General features: G+C 30.9%; 1 protein-coding gene across 1 annotated transcript in view; it reads right to left on the bottom strand.

The window, feature by feature from the left end:
- Positions 1-253: 253 nt before the first annotated feature.
- Positions 254-20,604, bottom strand: part of LOC124372675 (host cell factor 1-like) — a 41,585-nt gene continuing 21,234 nt past the window's right edge. The window contains exons 8-15 of the mRNA XM_046831084.1: positions 17,650-18,415; positions 13,637-14,029; positions 12,311-12,438; positions 10,464-10,515; positions 8,555-8,623; positions 8,187-8,374; positions 6,012-6,114; positions 254-2,646 (exon numbers count right to left, since the gene is read on the bottom strand). Of these exons, the coding sequence (XP_046687040.1) occupies positions 2,624-2,646; positions 6,012-6,114; positions 8,187-8,374; positions 8,555-8,623; positions 10,464-10,515; positions 12,311-12,438; positions 13,637-14,029; positions 17,650-18,415 (1,722 nt within the window). The 3' untranslated portion in view covers positions 254-2,623. The remainder of the gene's footprint in view (positions 2,647-6,011; positions 6,115-8,186; positions 8,375-8,554; positions 8,624-10,463; positions 10,516-12,310; positions 12,439-13,636; positions 14,030-17,649; positions 18,416-20,604) is intronic.

Here is a 20,604-nt window from a genome sequence, read left to right as displayed (position 1 = left end):
CTAGACAGCAGTATCCTGTTGATTCTTATTTTTGTTAAATGTGCATATCATTAAGATTACAAGTCGGAGAGGTCTCTGGCCTGTAAACTTCAGTGCATATTATTCAGTGTTGCCCATATTATTGCGAGAAAAAGTGGTCAGAGTTGTTTCTGAACATTGTCTGATCTAGTAATAAATCCCTTAATTTTAAAGGAGCAAAGAATTAAAAACTTAGAAACACAATTTAAAATTTATTTTATATAAACTTATAAATGTAAGGACAACTTCAGTACAACAATATTTTTGTAGTGTTTTGATATTTTAACATTTGAACTATAGGATAAGTACTTAATTACATTTACTCCATAAAAGTTACAAAATTTAAACATTGGTAACATCTAGCCCAAGTATGTATCATTAATTGTTTGGATTATTTACTGAAAAAAAAATTTAACACCAGAAAGTAAGTTTTGAAAGTGTCAAAATAGTACAAGATTATAAAGGAACAAATTAAGATTATTATTTTAATATCAATTAATCTTCATGTAACAGACATACTCAAATCATCACATGAAGAAAACAATGCATCAAGCACAACTTAAAAAAACACTTAAATAATTCAATTTAAAATATCATTGACATAAAAACTCACTGCTATTTAATACTGTTACACTTTCGTGGTAAAAGAATATGTCAGTTTTTGTAAGAGCGTAAAAGAGTACAATACATACGAGTATATATGTAGATATAAACTGTCAAATAAAATGTTTGTTCAATTATACACCAACACAGTTAGTTTGACCTTATAGAATAAAAATATGAATATTTATATTCTTCCTGAGTAAGGACATATATAGTTTCCTTAAATACATTGGAAATAATTTTTTACATTATATTTTATTAATTAAAAATTACATCAGCCTTCAAATTCTCCTAAATTAAATACAATGAAATATGTAGATATGTCTACTCTATTTAGATTATTACAAATAGGTTTAATAGTCCAATGCCCAATTTGCAATGTATAAGCACTCCTTAGATTTTCTGACCTAGATTTTCTTGGAACTTCACTATCAAAGAAATCAATGATCATCCTGCAATAGTTTTGATGTGGGCCGTAATGGGAGATAGAGTTAAAAATATAAAATAATTAATTTTTTCATATGTACATTTTTTTAGTACTACACACTTTTAACCAACCGTCAGTAACTTAAATAATAAATATATTAGCATCAGCCAACAAAACTTAAATTCAACTTTTTAAACAAATTAGTTAATCTTTTTTGTACTTAGCTGATGTTGATTTACTGACTACAACTTTTGTTTACATGTGTGAAATATGACTTTTAAGGGTGTCAGGCTGAACAAATTGCTTCATACTTTCAACCATTTTGATAACCTCCACTTTTTAACTTCAACAAAATTCTAACTGCTGACGACCAATTTCTTTCTTGAGGAGATTGGTTTTTATTGAGTACACAAAAAACTGCGTAGAGTGTTTATACAAAGAAAATTTGCTTTTGGCACCAAGACTCTAACATTTCAAGTATAAAAGTTTAGTTAAATTAATGACTCAGCTATCCAAAAGAAAACACCGTGTGTAAGATGTAAGTAAATCCAAACAACATTGTGACTATATCTTTTATATGTGTAATATACATGTTGAACAAAAATTAAAATATTTATACTTTTTTTGTACTATTCCAGTTAACAAAATATAAAACAACTTAACTACGTTGGAGGAAAGAGATTTTAAAGGAAGAGGAAAACACAACAATCCAGAACTATTTATTCTGGATTTTGAAGTCTAAAGTGAATACTTAAACACCATAAACTACATTATATGAGAGAAAGATATCTTTATCACATGTTTATCACTTCCATTATATTTTATTTTTGTCTGTATTATCACTAAGTTATCATTGCATTTGGAATTAAAAAAAAAATGTTTATGGTTTTCGTAGTTCATTTAAGGAAATGAACTATCCCCATTTTATTTAGTGGTGACAATAAAAAATTCATGCTGTAATTCAAATTAAATAACTGCACAGATCTAGAGTAAAATATGTAATAAATTGAAAGAATTGCAATACAGAGACAAGAATTGGGTTTTTAAAATTATTTTGTTGCAGTTAAGTTTACGTTTTCAAATAAAGTTAAAACGTGTTTCATAGCATGATGTTTAGTTTTAAATAAGACAGCCAAAAAGAAAATATATTAAGCACAGGTACTTGCTTAGTACTTTAACTAATTATAAAGCTATTGGAATACACTGTAACCTTTACACAGTTACAAACTACTTAACGAATCAAGAAAAGCAATTCTTAAAAGGCACTTTAAGTACTCTTTGGTAGACCTCCATATAAATACAGTGTTTATAAAATGGTAACAAGCTACATAAACTTAAAAACAACTAGTGATAACATCATAAATAAACAAAGTATTAAAACATGAACATTAAAATCTAAACACAAATACTTTTGACAAATAAACTTCAAAAAGAAATAATAAATGTACAATATACATCTGATATCTCATTTTGAAGTTTGAAGGTAAAAAGTAAAGAGTAAACAAGATAAGCTAACTTAGCATATCAGCTATTGCTGCTTTGGTATTTTCATGAGATCATGTTATGTCCAAGGATTCAGCCCAACTTCATGAATTTTTCTGAAAACATACAAGAATATTTATTATGATGTAACTAAACTAATCCTTAATATAGTGAATCAATACATTTACTCCATGACCCGAATAATTAAACGTAACTGCCCAAAACTACAGTGATAAACATTATTTTAAAAACAAACAGTATTAGTTTTAACAATTAGTTATCTTGTTAAGTATATTCTTAATTTAAAAAATTTTGAAAAGTTTGACACACATTAGACATATAAGGTATAAGGAACAATTAAATCCAACTAGAGAATAAAAACGAACCCTTGGTACACATAATATTGTACACCAAGTCAGCCCCACAGCTCAAATGGACCATATGTCTGTCCATCACGTGTTTCCCGTTTAGGGGTTGTCTCGTCGACAAAGTGTGTTTAAAGTTTGTTTTGAGACTACTTTCAAAATATTTCCCAATTCAGGTGCTGTTCATGTCATTATGGAATCATATATCCACATCTTGCCTATGTTGTTGTTATCTTATCGGGAGGATGTGCAAATACACACTTTTCCAGAATTTTCTAACTACGAAATAAGTGATCAGAATAATTTCCAAACTTCGCTGGAGAGAGTCGTGAGAGCAAACATTCAAATCTTCATCTGTTGATACATTCCTGCCTCTATATTTTGGAAATATCAATTTTTTTCAGGATAAAGTGGGATTACATACACTCATATGAAAATAGAGGCAGGTAGGACAAGCTGTCTTGGAGAATGTTAGCGTATAAATGTATGCCTGCTCAAGCAGGGGTTCAATTTATCAATGGTTTGCTGGAAATTATCAAAAGTGACACAACGCTGAAGGCGTTTAAAAGCCATTTTGGTATACATGTGTTATGGTGTAGACGAGTTTAACCCTTACCTCTGTTTTTTTTTTTTTTCTTTTAATACGAAAACAGTGCAACGACTCTCTTACCATAATTTCCTCTTTCTACTCATAGTTAACTGCATACAAGTCGACCGGTCATCTCTCCAGCTCAGTACAACTGAAATGCTCGATTCCCTCTCCTTTCCAGTAGAACTGGACAACTGCAGAGTTATAGACTTCTATTATTGTAAATTCTCTATTGATATTTATCCTTTGAATAGTGCTGGAATGTGTGATGACATATGAAACTGCTATAAACAAGCTTTGTTGCTGAATTTCAAGACTTTCTGGCAATGTGATAACAGTTCCGATGAGCATGCAAGCTATCTCTATAGAGTATCATTCTGTTTTCGTTATTTTTCAAATAAATGATTGACGTATTCATTATGATTGATCAGGAACTTCAATCTAAAGGCATAAGAAATGACTTGGAAGGAGAAATTTCAGAATATAAAAATTCGTAAGGCGTATGATAACAACTTTGAGTAGTCTCTATTTTTTATTGTTACCTCTTCCTTAACACATTTACTTATTGATTAATGTCATAAAATATAACATTTACTGTTAAAATTTTTTTATATGATAAAATATTGTATACAGATTTTATCTTTTACAATTTATTTATTTAGTTATAACATTAGTATTATTTATTCATATATCCTATGCTGTTTATATAAAGGTAGAAACAGGTAAAGTTATACTATATATGCTATCGTGGTTATAATAGTAACTATAAAAAGTGAGAAATGTGTTTATTTGTAAACTAAACCTATTTAAATATGCTCTTAAAACAATTAAGATTAGTCAAATATATTACAATTATTTTGGAATTTTACAAACACAAGACGAAATTTTTAAATAGGATTACAACTTTTTTAATTCATAAAAGTTATTAGTGAATGAAATGAGAAATACAAAATCTTTATAGTTTAAAAAATTTAAATCCGAGCTGTAGAGAAATCATGAGTGGAGAGGGATACTGACATGTCCAGTAGTACTGACTGGAGAGCTATAACAACAAACAGGTGTAAACAATACCGAGCTGACAGATGAATCTGCCATGTACAGTGGTACTAGACAGGAGAGTACAAAGGGTTAAGGCACACAACTGGGAGACCACATGATTGGCTGATTGATCCCAAGACAAGAGGTGAGAAATTAGGGTATAAATGAAAAATGTTTAGTTGTATTCAATTAAGTTGATGATTGTGATACAATGATCATGTTGTAATGTTTACAATAAAGATATTTATTATTATTTATGCAGTTTTATTTTATTTTGTTTTTGGTCTGCTGTCCAGTGCTGCTATTGTTTGGAAACCAATGTATTTTGTCAGCTGTGTGTAGGCACAAACACATTTTGTCTTTAATGTATTTTATTAGCTGATTATTCTTTTTCCGGCTGAAATTAGTGTATTTCTGAAAGGCGAGATACAGTTTAATAACATGTAATTTGTTTATTGATTATAAATTAATGATTGAGTTATACAAAAACATATGCAGTTTTATTTTATTTTGGTCTGCTGTCCAGTGCTGCTATTGTTTGGAAACCAATGTTTGTCAGCTGTGTGTAGGCACAAACACATTTTGCCTTTAATGTATTTTATTAGCTGATTTATTCTTTTTCCGGCTGAAATTAGTGTATTTCTGAAAGGCGAGATACAGTTTAATAACATGTAATTTTTTTATTGATTATAAATTAATGATTGAGCTATACAAAAACATAGTGATCTAAAATTATCCAAAGAATGCTAAATTTAATAGTAAATATTAAAATAATATTTTGTCTGAAAATGAAAATGGCCATGAAACATTTATCTAAAGTAAATTTATACGTACCTAAAAAATGTAAAAAATGAAAAGTTGTACCATACTTTACATTTGTACATAGTTAATTATATAATTTCCAGTTGCAAAAACTGTTGTTTACCTTACTTTATAAAAAAATTTCTTTTATTACAAGATTTTATTATTTTAAAATTAATAACGTCATTAGATAAAATGTCAATTAAAAATGTTGTTAATGAACATTTTCATAATGGCTTGTTGATAGTTTGGACACATAACATTAAGTTACCAGGTAAGGAAGAATATGGTAGAAAAGTGGTTGATTTTCTGTAAGTGCAGCTCCATGCTTATCTATAATAGGGGTGGCTGACAAAATAAAGCCTTCCCATCATCTAAGGCGTTTTGCTTGAAGACCTGTATTTTAGTCAGTGTCCTGGCTTAGCCTTTTACATGAACCTATAATACATCTGATCATTAAGCTAAAATACTCAGTGTAGCTACTAGGCCTCACCTTCTGAGAGGTACAGAAAGCACAGGTTTAGTCAGGATTGGCCAACATTCAAGCCATAGTATAAACCTTTTGAGTGCTAACATAAGAGGCTGGTACAAGAGTATTAGGATAAACTAAGAAATCACTATTTATCAAATCAAACATGAAACATATTCAATCCTTGATATAACATTTAATAACTTTCACGACACTTACCTTGGTTTGTTTCATCAGACTCATCATCATGAGGTCTTTTCTGACCGACGTCTGACATCTCTTTGGTTGTGGGTGTTACAGATAAAACCTCTTCATTATTTCCCTATAAGAACCAACAGTAAACTGTAAATAAATATATGACTTTATAATTCAATAATTTATAAATCTATCGTTTTTATATTGCACTGTGTTGTGTGTTTATATAGTGAGCGTGTTTTTCAAACATAAGTACCGATTTGAAATTCTACCATTACAGCAATGTGGTCCTGTGAGAACTGCTTATTTACACTTGCTGTCAAGCCACAGACACCACTATGGGAACAATTGATTGGGTTTACATTTTTTTGCATATTCTAAACACCTTCGCCAGTCGATAATACTACTGATCGTGTAAAGCACACTGTTATTGATTTTCTTTGAAATTTAATTCTGTTTTGGATGTCGAATCAGGCAGAAAACTTTGAAACGATGAGTATACAAAAGCTTGTTGTTCGATATAATAAGTGCTTTAACCATAAAAATGGTGGTTCTAGCACATAATTGTGTACATGAGACAACCAGTATTATTTTTTTTAGTAGTTTCTGAAATATTTATTGAAGATGTTATTTAAAAATTACTTATTAGAACAAAAATCTTATTAATAAGGATCAATTATGTTTGACGATTAAATTTTTTATCTTCCAATGAGGGGGAGGCAATGGGTGGAATTGAAATATAACAACTCTTTGTTCTTCATTCAAAAAACCCAATTTTAAACTAGGAAGTTCAAAATTTGTAGTAAATCCTTTTTGTTTATTATTAAAATATATTGCCACCATAATAAACAGTATGCTTGAGTAAATTCAAATTGATATTCAATACAATGAAATAAATTGCCTTAATGTTTGATCAAATCAAATAGATTGCAGCACCAATTAGACAGCAACTTCCTACACATTTCCAACCTATAGCACCCCAAGTAACAAAATATAACAACATTATGAAAGAAACACTGGTATGGAAAACAAAGTAACTCGGGTGTGGTGATTGTTCTAAAAACTAGTGTTAAACAATATGATGTGTGGTGGTTAAAGTGGTAATATTGATAGTACAAAAAAAAGAAAAGAAAAGTAGATAATAGTATGGGCTTTTATGTAAATACAAATTTATACATAAAAGACACTTTTTTACCTATCAAAACGATACATACTTAAAAAAACACACACCTTGTATATTAAAAAGGAACAAATAACATGTAGAGTGTACTAAACATTTTGTATTTAAATAAAATAACAGAATTAACATAGTCAAAGGTTTTTCCCACAGAAATATGTTTTAATATTAATAAGAATATGGCATGACATTTTCTTTTTCTTGGAATATGAAATAATTACAATACATTAATACTAACTGTAATTAGGAAAGAGAACTACAGAAAGGAAAAAGGGGTGGGATCTAAACTGTTTGCATCTTGGGTGATCCTGCCAATAGAGGATAAAGAAAAAGATTCTATAAGAGCAAATCCAGATGAAAACATTTGGATGAGTAATTGAATTGTGTTTTCCAGGTAATTTTACCATGATACAAAAAAATGCTAAGTGTTTTATTAAGTGTGTTAAGGGATTAAAAAATATCTTTTTTACTTTTATATTTCAACAGTAAAAGTCTTTTAGAAAATTATTAAATTTTTATTTCAACAATGAATATAAATTCATAATGTAGTGAAGAATCAGTTCAAAATTCAACCCTAAAGTTTTGATGGATCAAATAAAAAACTAAATTCAATGAAAATTTGGATGTAGATGTTGTTTGTCACTCTCTCTTTCTTACTTCTTAGGTTTAAGCTTCTGATGTCATGACTATTCTCCCTCCAAGGTCATTGACCGATTGTGTAGCGACGATTTACTCCAAGTGGGGTATATACAGACGATGAGAATGGATGTTAGGGATGTTCACTCCCTAGAATAGATCGCATGAGTGTTTTGGAGGGTTTGTCTTATCTCTATTTTAATATGCATTTATTTATTTTTAGTTTGTTTTTAGTAATACAGTATGTTTGACGTGATGTTTGTGTTATATTATATGGAAAATGAGATTCACCCAGTCCTGTTACAGTGAATGTGTTGTGCCATAAGTAAAGAAAATAACACTTAATTTACATTGTTGTAACAATTTTATTAAAATAAGTGAATTACCTGTTTTACTAGTTGTGAATTTGAGCCAATATCTGAGAAACCATTAGAGAGCGTGAGGTTGCCTGTCTCTGGCCTGAGATCGACTGTGTTTGCTGTCTTGGGCTGTGCTCTGATAAAATGTGGAGGCATTTTGATAGTGACTGGGCGCTTGATGGTTATCACTCTGCTTCCAGGACGTATAGTAGTCCCTATAAAAAGAAATTAAAAATGTTTATATACAACACTTAAAATATGGAAGATTTGTGCTAGGAAATGAAAGGAACAGTTGTTTGCAATGGGGAATCAGTTTGGAAAGTTATGATTGGCTAAAAGTTTACTGCAACTTACATTATGGATATTAATTACTTTAAAATATTTCAGAAACTCACCTATGTTGGTTGTTGGTTTAGTAAGCACAACAGTAGATCTTCCGGCTAAATTTAAAACTGGTCCTGGAGCTGAAATTATAATAATGGTCTTTAGATCTAATTACAATTAATTTTTAAAATATATGGTCTAAATCGCCCTTGACAATAGAGATATATTACTTTACAACAAATGGATTAGATTTCTCAAGTCAAAGCAAGAATACAAACCTTGTTTTTATTCCATAATTGATTTGTTTCCTATTAAATGAAAAGAATCATCTAATGTTTTAGCTCTACACACTGCTAAGAACCATAAATTTGTGAATTTTAGTAACAGTATGTCAGTGTAATCAAGATGCGGTTAAGATTGTGAAAATTACAGAAACCATGAAGGCTGCTAATCTCAAAAGATAAATGACACCTGTATCACCCAAAACAATACTTCTGAAGAAGCTCTTTATGTTGATGGTTGTTTCTTTAGAATTCATATACTTTAATGCAGATATGAGTTAAAGTGTATAATGCTAATATCTATACAACCATAAAACCATAATGAGGTATAAAAAAGATTGTTAATTTGAAGAAACATCTATTAACATAACATAAACTTTGCTAAAGTAAGTTTACAAGGACTTGTCAACCAATGTCGAAAGATTGCTTGATTCTGTTGAGAATGTTAAATAGGATGAGACCTCAGAAGGAATGTACAATGTATTGAAACTAATTTTTGATGGCTTGGGCCACTTGATGTGTAATAAAAACTTAACCTAAAGGAAGGCCACTAATTTGGCTTTGTTCTCATTGTGTGCATTCTTCCCCTTAAATTGAAAATAAACAGTAATGATAAAGTAATTGGCAAAATGTTAGGTCATCATATACAAGGTGTTGTAGACAATTAAAAACTTTATTTCAAAACGAATCATCCGATCTTGTAGTAAATGAAGTAAATTATATAGAGAATGTAATAGTACAGCTAACATCGACCTTAGCAAACTTTGATGGTACAAAAGTACACACTAAGTCCACTTTTAAATTGTAAAAATGTAACTGTAAAAAAAACAATAGTCTTACAAAGAATTATTGCTAACAAGAAAAGTTATAAAAATCAATCTTACAAGTCTCTATTAATTGTTATTTCTTTTTTCCTAACCAAATCTCTAAGAACTTGTGTAGTGCCCACAATTAAATTACATACTTATTTTGCAATCTTATGGATCTCTTATTCACCCATTTGTATGCATCATGACAACAGTTGGTGAATTAATCATCAGCTCATACCTGGCCATTTGTTGCTTACTTTCCTGCCTATATGTTATGTATTTATCGGCTAAAACTTCTTACTTTATAAATGGTATATTATAGTATTGTACTTTAATATTTGTCTTATTAGTGGCTAATTAAGTGGAAAAATAGAAACAATATGACATTTAAGATTGAAACCAACTTCATGAAAATTTACATAAAAAGAAAAGCACATACAAAATAGCATAAAAATGACATAATACCCATGTTTGTTAATTAGTAAAACTTCCCTTCTCTTTCATCAATCATCTGATCTGAGTTATTTTATAGGTCATATAAATAAAGTGATTCAATTGTTAAAACAACACAAAATATTTTGAACAAGCTATATAAGCTTTTTATAAGTGAGGAGAAAGGAAAATGTAATATCTTTGCCTCAAGTTGTACTTGAATATTACTGGCAAACTTAGTTTGTGACTTGATAACAAGTGAATCATCAAACAGTGTACTACTATATGATACTACCATGATATCAACAACTTTACCAAGTCTGCCAATATGTTATTGTCAAGGATTAATGATACTTAGATTGTACAATGTTATAAGTAATGATAAAAAAAACTAAAAACACAAGTAATTTACCCTTGTGATTTCAAGATTTTAGTGAAATACTTGTACATTTTCTTACCTTGAGAAACATTCACAACCTTGAACACTGACTTTTGTTGTCCAGTTCGGCTCTAAAATCAGAATATAGAAGTTAATATGGGTATGTATATTAAATATTGGTGTTTGTGAACTTCTTGGACTATTTGTGTTTGTTGAATAATTATTTAACCAAGCTCAGGGGATCTGAACAATTGTTTGAATAAAAAACTTTTGGCGAAATATTCCATTGCAAAATCATTCTTAAGTAATTATTAATAATAATTGCTAAAGTAACCTGTCAATTATGGACCATCTTTTTGCTGCGAGTTCCAAAATCGTGTTTTTAAGATATTAGAAAATGTTTAATTTGTCTGATTTGTACTATGTTTCGTTATGTAAAAACTATCCATATTAGAGGTTTGTCCAATACTAGTTCAGTTTTGAGCTTCGATCTAACTACTACATTTTGTACAATAAACAATATTTAAGTGATCAACAAATATTCACAAATAATATGCAAAGGTAATAGTTTGAGGGTAACGTGCTCCTAATTTTTAAGTTATTATAATGGAAAGAAATTTGGTGGATAGTAACAATTAGATTAGTAATTGGTGAAACAGTTTAGATTTCTCATTCCATTCATTATGAAATAAACATACCAAGGTTTTGACAAGTCCAAAAATTTACACATTTGAACAGAATAAGAAAAAGATGTTTTTTTTCTATTATTTGTATATAATAAATTTTTCATACCAAATATTTCTTATATTTTAAAAGAGCTAAACTTGGAATTTTAGTTTTAAAACTAATACATTTTTTTAAATAAAACTTTTTTATTCTATACATAAGAAGTGTGCTGAAACGGTTGCAAAATATTATAATTATGATATAATATGAGAGAATAAATCCTTGTAAATAAAGCAGTATGCAATATGATGCCTATATACATATAATGCATTAGCAACCTTAGTTTAACAACTTATTAATTTTGTTCACTAATACAGCATTGGGCATCTTGAGTCTTACTTTATAATTGAAAGAATGTACACACTTTCCTTCATGAACATAGCTCTTTAACAATTCAACAATATAGCTGCCACCATGTTTTGTTGTTGTAACCTCAAGCTACTATTGAAAATAATCTATTCAACTACAAGATTTAAAACTTTTATTCAACAGAACATTAACATAACAAGTCTACCAGTTAACAGTAAATAGTTTTGACATCTGCCATCAACGAACAGCTGTTCTTTTAAATAAAATTACTCATAGATAACCCACTTGCAAAGAAACCTCTGTAGAAGCAAATATCTAAGCAGCCACACGCAGGAGGGCTTCTTTCCAGTGGTGGGGAGTGGGACAAGCATCTCCTCGCGTCTGTTTCATCAGCTGTATGGATCATGTCTCGCTCACACCATTTTATTTACACTGCAGCTACTTACCTATTCTAAAGTATATTATACTTTTGTGTGTAGGCCTATACAAGAATAAAATATTAATAGAACAGACTAATATAGCCATAGATGTATCAAGGGAGCTTGTGTTTTTTGTGAGGTTAGCATAGGTTTTGTGTTTGATGTCCATTTTAATGGGAATCAAAGAAATGAAAGTTTTAATTTACACGTTGATGGTAGATGAAGAAACTAAAGAAAAGAATCAGGGTATATTTGATGGATGGTTCCTCTCTTGTGATGATCTGCAAGTAAGATTCATAATCCTGATAGTCTTAATCCAAGAATATAGTTAAAAAGATCAATGCAATTTGTGTTTAAGCAGTTGTGAAGCTTTGGTCGTGATAATGAATAAAAACTTTAGATGAAACTCATTCAATTATTGTAATATTATTGCTTGTTGTAATTAAATTTATTATAGGAAGTTATTACTCACAGCTATAGGTAACTTGGGAATACCCTCATTTGCCATGATGACAGGTCCTGGAGTCTTCTGGATGATGACACAAGATTTGGGCTGCGGTGGTGGCACTTTCTTTATGTTGATTCGTAATGACTTCCCTTCTGTAAGAACCAACAGAATGAATCAGCCAACTTCATAAAACCACTGATTTACTCAACTGATACTGAAATTTAAGCTACTTCCAAAAGGATACAAAGTCAAAATATAATTTGGAATGAGGGTGACTGTTGCACTTAAACCACTTGAAAGATTAAAACACTGCCCACTTTTTTATGTGTATGAGCATTTTTTGATGGGCTAAATATATACTTAAATTGTTATAACAACAAATCTGAAGATATTTTAAAACTAATGTGAAAAGTAAGAGAGTAAATATTATAAAAATGTAACAGCAATTTCTTGTTTATTTCTATTCCATTTGTAACTAAAAAATTATGTTGAGTAAGATACCACAAACCGGGTTTTTGTGTACATTTATGAGGTAACGTTTCACAATACCGAATTAGTACTTTCTGTAGTTCTGTTTACTGATGCTACTGATTCAACCTTCAAACACATCTTTTCTTGTAAATGATCACTGTTTCTGGTAGTGAATGAGATGAAAAATCATAATTCTTTTAACGTGTACAAATGTAACATAATTAAGATCAAAAGGGATCTCAAGCTGCTTTTATTTTATAAAATACGACAATGTGACAACATTTGTGTAGTTTTCTACAACACTCAATTCTTAGATTGCGTACATTTAATTATACTTAGTGACCACTAATAATACTAGGGCAAACTAGGTTCAATTTTTTTTAAAGACAGCATGTAACATTTACAGATATTTCAATATCTGTTAATAACTAAATACAATCATGGTTTTTGATAGTTTAAAGGCATGGTAAAAACATTATCATGATAATACCTGTAGGACTTGTGTAGGACTCATATGTTATATTCACTATTTTTAAAATCTCATCAATAGTATCATGGATACTTGTGAATTTCTGATGCTTGGTTATTAAATTTTTGTAATAGTTTTTAGTGCACATTTCTCAAAGGAAAATTAGTTTTAGAATTTCAAGAGAAGATTTTATGATTAGTTGATAGCTTTTCTTAAGTTTTTGATTGGTTATGGAAATAATCGTCACGTAGTACTTTAAAAACCTTTTCTATCTTATAAAGACGCCAATTTCAGATTTATAGGCTTGTATCAAAATTGTATCAGTTTTTGAGAATGAAACTGATACAATTTCACTGCAATTAGTCATGTTAAAAAACCATTGCATTACAAAGTAGTACAATTAAAATTACCTGAGAGTTGCTTTGAAAGTTGACTAGCATTGATGATGGTAACAGGTCTGGAGTTATATTTGATAACTGGTGATGAGGGTGTAGACTCCACAGACTGAATTGGTGTATGGGGATTAAATACTGCTGACTTGACTGTTGGGGAGGGGGTGGATAGAGCTATCTTGATATTAGGACAGGAATATATCACTGGTGTAGGGAGGGTAGCTGGGTTACTTGTTTTGGAGCTAGAGGATACAGCTATCTTGAGAGGAGAAGGACAAGGATATATCACTGGTGCAGGGAGGGCAGATACTGCTGATCTGCCTGTTGTTCCAGTGTTGTTCACAGCAGTGATTGTCCATTCTGGAAGGGGCCGATTGGTGGGTGAACTCATTGTCTGTGATGTACTGGTCACTGTTCACAACATAAGTACAATAAGTAAAAGGAAATGTTGATTAATGCATATATTCATATGTCTTCTAAAAATCAGGTCCCGAGTTGTGTATAGATTGAAATTCAAATGAGTTCCAAATCAGGTTCTTGTTAGCAAATATTATTGTTTAATATTGACTGGAAATATAAAATTAAAAAGGTAATAGATATTCATGTAGATATAGTTTTTAATTATCACTTTTCTAAAAATCTTGTGGAAGGAATAGTTAATAAGTATATTAGGAAATAACATGAGGTGTGTTCAAAAATTAACGGGAATTTTCAAATTTTGCAGGTTTGAAGAGTCTGGTTGTCAAGATTTTTGTATTATGTTGGTACTCATGCTCCTGAAGTATGATAAAAGTTACAGCTGTATTCGTTGTTTACTTTTTCTAGTCCTAGATGCTAAGGTTAATGTGTTTTATGAACTCAGCAATTTTCTTTTGTTAAAAAAGATGGATCAAAGAATTTGTGACAAATGAAATAATGTGTAACAAAGTGTGGGATATGTTAACAAAGGCGTATGGTTGAAACCGCTATGAGTAAAACAAGACTTTATGAGTGGTATAAACATTTCAAAGACGGCTGTGAAGACATTGAAGATGATGAACACTCTGAACACGCCTGCACATTAACAATCCATGAAAAAAGTGGAAGAAATGGTTATGAACGATCAATTGCCATATTATGATCAGAGAAGTCGCTGATGATGTTAGTACATCAATTTTCTCATGCCATATGAATTGGGTATAAAACAAGTGGCAGCAAAATTTGTTCTAAAATGGTTAATTTGCTAACAAAAACATTCCACAACTTGATGCGTGAGCCCAACTACCTTTACGAGAGGCTCTCTTCCCGTGATGAGGTGTCTCAGCGCAGGTCTCGCTATGGTGGGAGTGCTTCACTTTTCTAAGGTAAGCTTAGAATTGGGCAGTAAGAGTTTTTCATACTTCGACCCCAAACTTTACAACAAGCTCTCTGATGACCTCAAAACATTGTTATACAATATCTTTAAAGTTAAGATTTAAAAAATGTTAATGTATTAAATTCCCAATTATTTAAATATACTTTAGTGTTAAGAATTTGTATTTTGCAATAGTTGTTCTAAAAAATTGATTTATCAGAGAAACGCTAGAAAATAAAGCATTTTGATTTGATTTAAAAGTGCATCACTGAAAGAGCTAAAGGCTATCCCAAAGATCAAGTTTGAGAAGTGTTTCAAGGATTGGAAGAAGAGCTGGCACAAGTGCATAATATGTTATGGGGACTACTTTTAGAGTGGCAACAGTAATGTAAACAAATAAGTTGTTTTCAAAAAATGAAAATTCCTGTTACTTTTTGAACATTCCTCATATATCCGTATGTTGTCAATGAATCACCATCCTGCTCTACATAAAACTTATGTGAATATTTAAACAACCAAGCTGGCGGCTTGCTCTTGTGCAAACTTTCCTCTCATGAGTATTGCATGAGCAGGTGGGAAAGTAGAGAGAAAAAATTAGCTAAAAGGTCAGTATGTTCTTAGGATGGGGAGCTCACTTGGCAACTGCATCTTAATAGTGTGGTGTACTTTAGCTTTCCTGAAACTCACATATCGTACACTGCAACAAGGCCTTTCTCAACCTTGACATTTTAGTGGAAGAAACAGTACAAGCTCTGTTTTATTTTTGAATGTATAATTTAAAAACTCTAAATATAAATCTAAAAACCCACATCAGCATACATAAAACACAAGAACAATATTGCAGAACACTACAAATTAAAACTATATGAAACAAATTCATATTACATCGGCCAAAACATTAAAAAAAAAATCATATCATACCCAATATTAGAGAACTATAAAGCACTACAAAATTTAAAACACGTCTATTGCATGGAGCTCATAAGTGGAATGCGTTTTCCGCCTGTCAGGGGTCCCTGTCAATTATTTTTCACGCAGTTCTAAAAATATTGCACATGCTAGTCTGTGAATATTTTACTTAATTTTTTGAATAAAATAACATTATATATTTAATTTGTAATTACAATAAATTGTTGTCAGAACACAAAAGACAATGGGGTAGGCAGGCACTACAGTAGAGGGTTGAGGAAAGAATTACTCTGAAAGGCTAGTTTGAGGAATTCGCTTGAATCTACCTCGCTCTCCCGTAGACTTCGCTACACCACACATGAGCTCCCTACAGTAAAGACACCTTCTACAACTATGTCCATTACCTCAGAAGACTTAAAAAATACTTCATAGGTCTCTAGCACACATTAACACATTCGCTGCGGTTTACATGTCGGCGTGTATAAGCAATGTTTGTCAAATAGCGAGTTATATTGCTTCTCTACTGAATGCTATTTTTTTACCACTTCCCCTGCTCTTGCCTGTGTATGTTTGTCAGTTATGTTCAACCAATGAGAATTGATTAATATAAATTCTTTATACCGATTACTCTCTTTAACAAAATCTGGTCTATACATTGAGGAGACTAGCCATTTTTCAATTTTGTCATGTATATAGTTTCTCTAACTTTAAAATAACATTATTAAATAAGTTTAATTTTAGTACATTCAATTTTCTTTAGTTAATTAATTTATTTATTTAAACTTATTTAGAACTGTTACAAACTATGACAGAGAGGATAATACAATTTTCAATTGTAATTCAAGCTAGCAAAATTACAATTTTTGACACTGTCTATTTTGGTTGTTTTAAGCATAACATGATGACATGAATTTTCTGACTAAAAACAAATTTTTGTCATTTTCTTCAAGATATTCTGGTGAAATAGTCTTTTTAAAAGTTGGGTTTACCTATATATGCATGAAAAGAGTTGTAACTTCTTCGGCCTGGTTAACACAACTTGTAAAATGCCAAATTATTTTAAAAACCTCCTCCGTGACACCACGGTTATTATTAGTAATAAATGGAGCCTTTCTTCACTGATAATAATTTCTTAACTATTAGAGGTAAGAACCATATTACCATTGTAGAGGTGCCTCTCAGTTACCATTATAGGTTCTCAAAGACAATATTATTGAAGGAAATTTGCTTCCAAATATTGCGCATTGAGGCATGTAAAGGCATATTTGAGATTTATCCAGTTGATCAGAGCTGTTTTACAAAATCACTTATCTAATAATTAGAAGCAGAATGTTGTATTGCTTCAATCAATGATATCTTGAATGACCAAAAGAAGTACAGATACTATAGAAGTACTTTAGCGTCAGCATGAAATTCCATAGAAAGGCTGCACAGTTATCAAGCCAGACTATACAATGATTCAGAACCATGGGCTGGAGTTTCGTCATTACCATTTTTAGATCGCTCAGATTACTTACTACACTTCTACATGCTACCTTTACAGTACTCATGTGCAACCCTTAAAAATCTGAGTTATTCAAGAACTGGATGTTAATCTCACACACAATACGGTTGGATCTTGGTTAAACATGCCATAGCCCAACTTATGACTGAAATTAAATAACAAACAAGAGAAAAAAACATATAGCCTGCTGATTCAACATTAAATACAAATTACAAAGTAAAAAAGTTACTACTTTGCAAGAAATAAAATTTAATTATGTCAAAAATGTTAAAATAAATATATTACCTGTGATGTTTGGTTGATATTGAGTCAGTGCAGGCAATTCATATGGCAACAGTTGTTGGACAGACGGTTTGGGAGCGACAGGGGGCCTTGACAGAATGTTGGGCCAGAAAGAATGACCAGCTGGGATATGACTAGCAGTCTTTCTATTGATGGATGCAGTTTGGTAAACTGGCTTTGAGGTAGTAGCTCTGGTTATCACAGATGGTTTACAACTGTAAGGTAATATAGATGGTGAAATCTGTGACTGTTGTGAATGCCTCTGTTCCTCTGGTCTTGGAGGGGGAATTGTGATGACAATTGGGTTTGGAGCAGAGACTGCCACCGCTGGAGTCTCTGGCGGTTTTGCAGAGGTGATCTGAGCTTCTAACGGGATACGAGAGTGGTGGGGTGGTGTGTGGTATGCTCTAATGGGGGACATCAGTGACCGAGAGGGTGCAGGAGTTGTTAATGATTTAATTGGAGGGTAAAGAGAATTTCTCAAAGGGAATGTCGGCCACAGTGGTGGAGCATATGGGTGATGTGAAGTTGCAACAGTAGAGAAGGAACACTGCTGAGAGATCGGTGGAGATAATATAGGCAGTTCCTCCACGGGAGGGGGAATGAACTGAACTTGTACCTGCATTTGTATCTGCAGTATATAATGAGAGACACAAGATATTTTGGGCCAGGATATATCCAGGTAGTCAATGGATGAAGAAATAAGTTGCATCCTCCCCACTCGAGCCGGCTTTTCCACTTCCAGAAACCACAAGTCCTTGCAGCACACCTATCACACAAAAAAAATTACAATTGAACCCACAACATAGTTGCATGTATTCAAATTCTAACTGTATAAGACGAAAATAATAAAGCTATGAAGTACACGCACTAGGGACATAAGTTTGTGATTATATGAATTTAACTCTTTTTGTATTTAATAATTTTACATTAGATAGTATTTATTGTAAAATTATAATCCTTAGAAAGAATTATAGTTGTAGTAGAATGGTAATTGGGGGTATTTGGTGTTTAAATTTGATATGTATCACTCAACCTTACAGGTAATGTTGTAGAGTTATTATTTTAGTATTACTAGCAATTTTTTTACTTTATATAAGTAATTTTTATATTAAATCTTTGCTACTCTTGTGAAATTTAAATATAATTAGCTCAATGGAATTTTTAACAAAACAAGTAATGAATATGATAAATATTTAAAATACTCGAAAAGGAATTTAATGTACAGAAAGTTCACTTTGTCCAACGCTAATTCTTGTAAATTAAGGGGTATATTACTGGTGAAATTCATATGAAACTGGTCAAATACAACCTAAAATCAATTGCAAACACCGTCTTCACAGTGATAGAGAGGTTGGGATGCTAAACATGCCTGTATTTTGGTATTTTATTCTATTGGTAAAAGATCTACCTGTTTCAAAATGTTATTTAGTTCATCAGAGGCTCTTCTTTTAACTTTGCTGATAAAAATTAGAAAAGTACTGAGTAGATTTCATGCTTGATACTTTTCTTTTTCCCCATTAAAATTTTCTGTCATTACTGTTCTACTGAAAGTATATATTAACTTTTTTAATACATAACTGTTGTTTATTTACTTTTATGATACAGTAACATATTAGCTTAAACAACAAAATTAAGGCAATATAGATGAACTGTGACGTGAGAAGTAGCGATTAGTTTCATGAAATCATTTCCTACAATGCCCAGTGATGAGAAATATAATTGAAACTGTTTCAGTCTTGTGATTGATTTCATTCAATATAGAGGTTACCACTTGAACCAATGACCAATGAGCTTTAATTAAGTTTGTTTTACCAATATCCAGTATTAGGAGCCTTGTTACTGCACATAATTTATTTCACGTTATGAGTCTATTACGTACAAGTGAAGTAAATGCAAAACATTAATCTACTCAAATTCATTTATTTGCATACTTCTCTAGTATTCTTACTAGAACACTCTGAAATAAATTAGCCAAGAAATAGTATTTACATTTTCTTACGTTGTATTTTTTTAGTTCTGATTGTCTTGGTTGTAACTAGATATGCTATTAAAACCACTTTTACACCATTTACACATTTTGTACCAGGCAAAAACACAAAATTTGTACCAGTATTTTCTTAAAAAAGTTCTTTTGTTTTTAAAGACAGAGATTTCTTATCTTCTACACCTTTAATGATCTATCACTACATGTAGAACACTCTTTTGTTGATTGTTTTACGTTTTGTATTGTAAAATGAGGTTTAGCTGACTCCATATTTGCAGAGTAAACGGATAGTACAAGCCAACATTGGTACTTTCAATTACACATAAATCACAAACAGTGTATGTAAAATTGTAGTTTTAAAATGCAAGCAAAGTGAATGACCATATATTACAATATTTATCAACAACGTAGAAGTTTGTTAATAATAATATAGATAGTGAAATAGTCCCATTGGAAAACGTCCAACCAGGGATAGTAGTGAGAATTTTGTAATGTCGGCAGATCTCCAACAATGAAAAGGGAAAAGTTAATGTACTGGAAACATTGCCACATCAACTGATATTACCAGTTGACCACCTAATTCAGTACTACAAGTTTGTATACAAACAATCCTTACAGTGAAACTCAAAAATAAAAATTTAATTTTGTATTGTACTTTAACCCTTCCACAAAGTTGGCCAATTCCACAAAGGTCATATTTTGTACTGGTATTTCCGGACATCTGACAGAAAAATGCATTTAAAAAATTGGTTTTTGGTACATTCAAAAAGTTTTCATTTAAAAATAAATATAATTAGGTAGAAGAAAAATCAAATTATTTATGTTGTTTTCCATTTGAATCTTTTCACAATTCTCTTAGCAAATTCTCATTGTAAGCTAACTGAGTATTATTGCACTGTTTAAATAGTTATGTTTAAATTATTATTGACGAGTTTGTAATTTGCGTTGTAAATTCCCTTTACTTTTTGAGT

Source organism: Homalodisca vitripennis, unplaced genomic scaffold, assembly GCF_021130785.1.
Source record: "Homalodisca vitripennis isolate AUS2020 unplaced genomic scaffold, UT_GWSS_2.1 ScUCBcl_3719;HRSCAF=9429, whole genome shotgun sequence".
NCBI classification, from domain to species: domain Eukaryota; kingdom Metazoa; phylum Arthropoda; class Insecta; order Hemiptera; family Cicadellidae; genus Homalodisca; species Homalodisca vitripennis.
The sequence above is the reverse complement of the archived record's forward strand: the minus strand, read 5'-3'. Positions and strand labels throughout refer to the sequence as shown.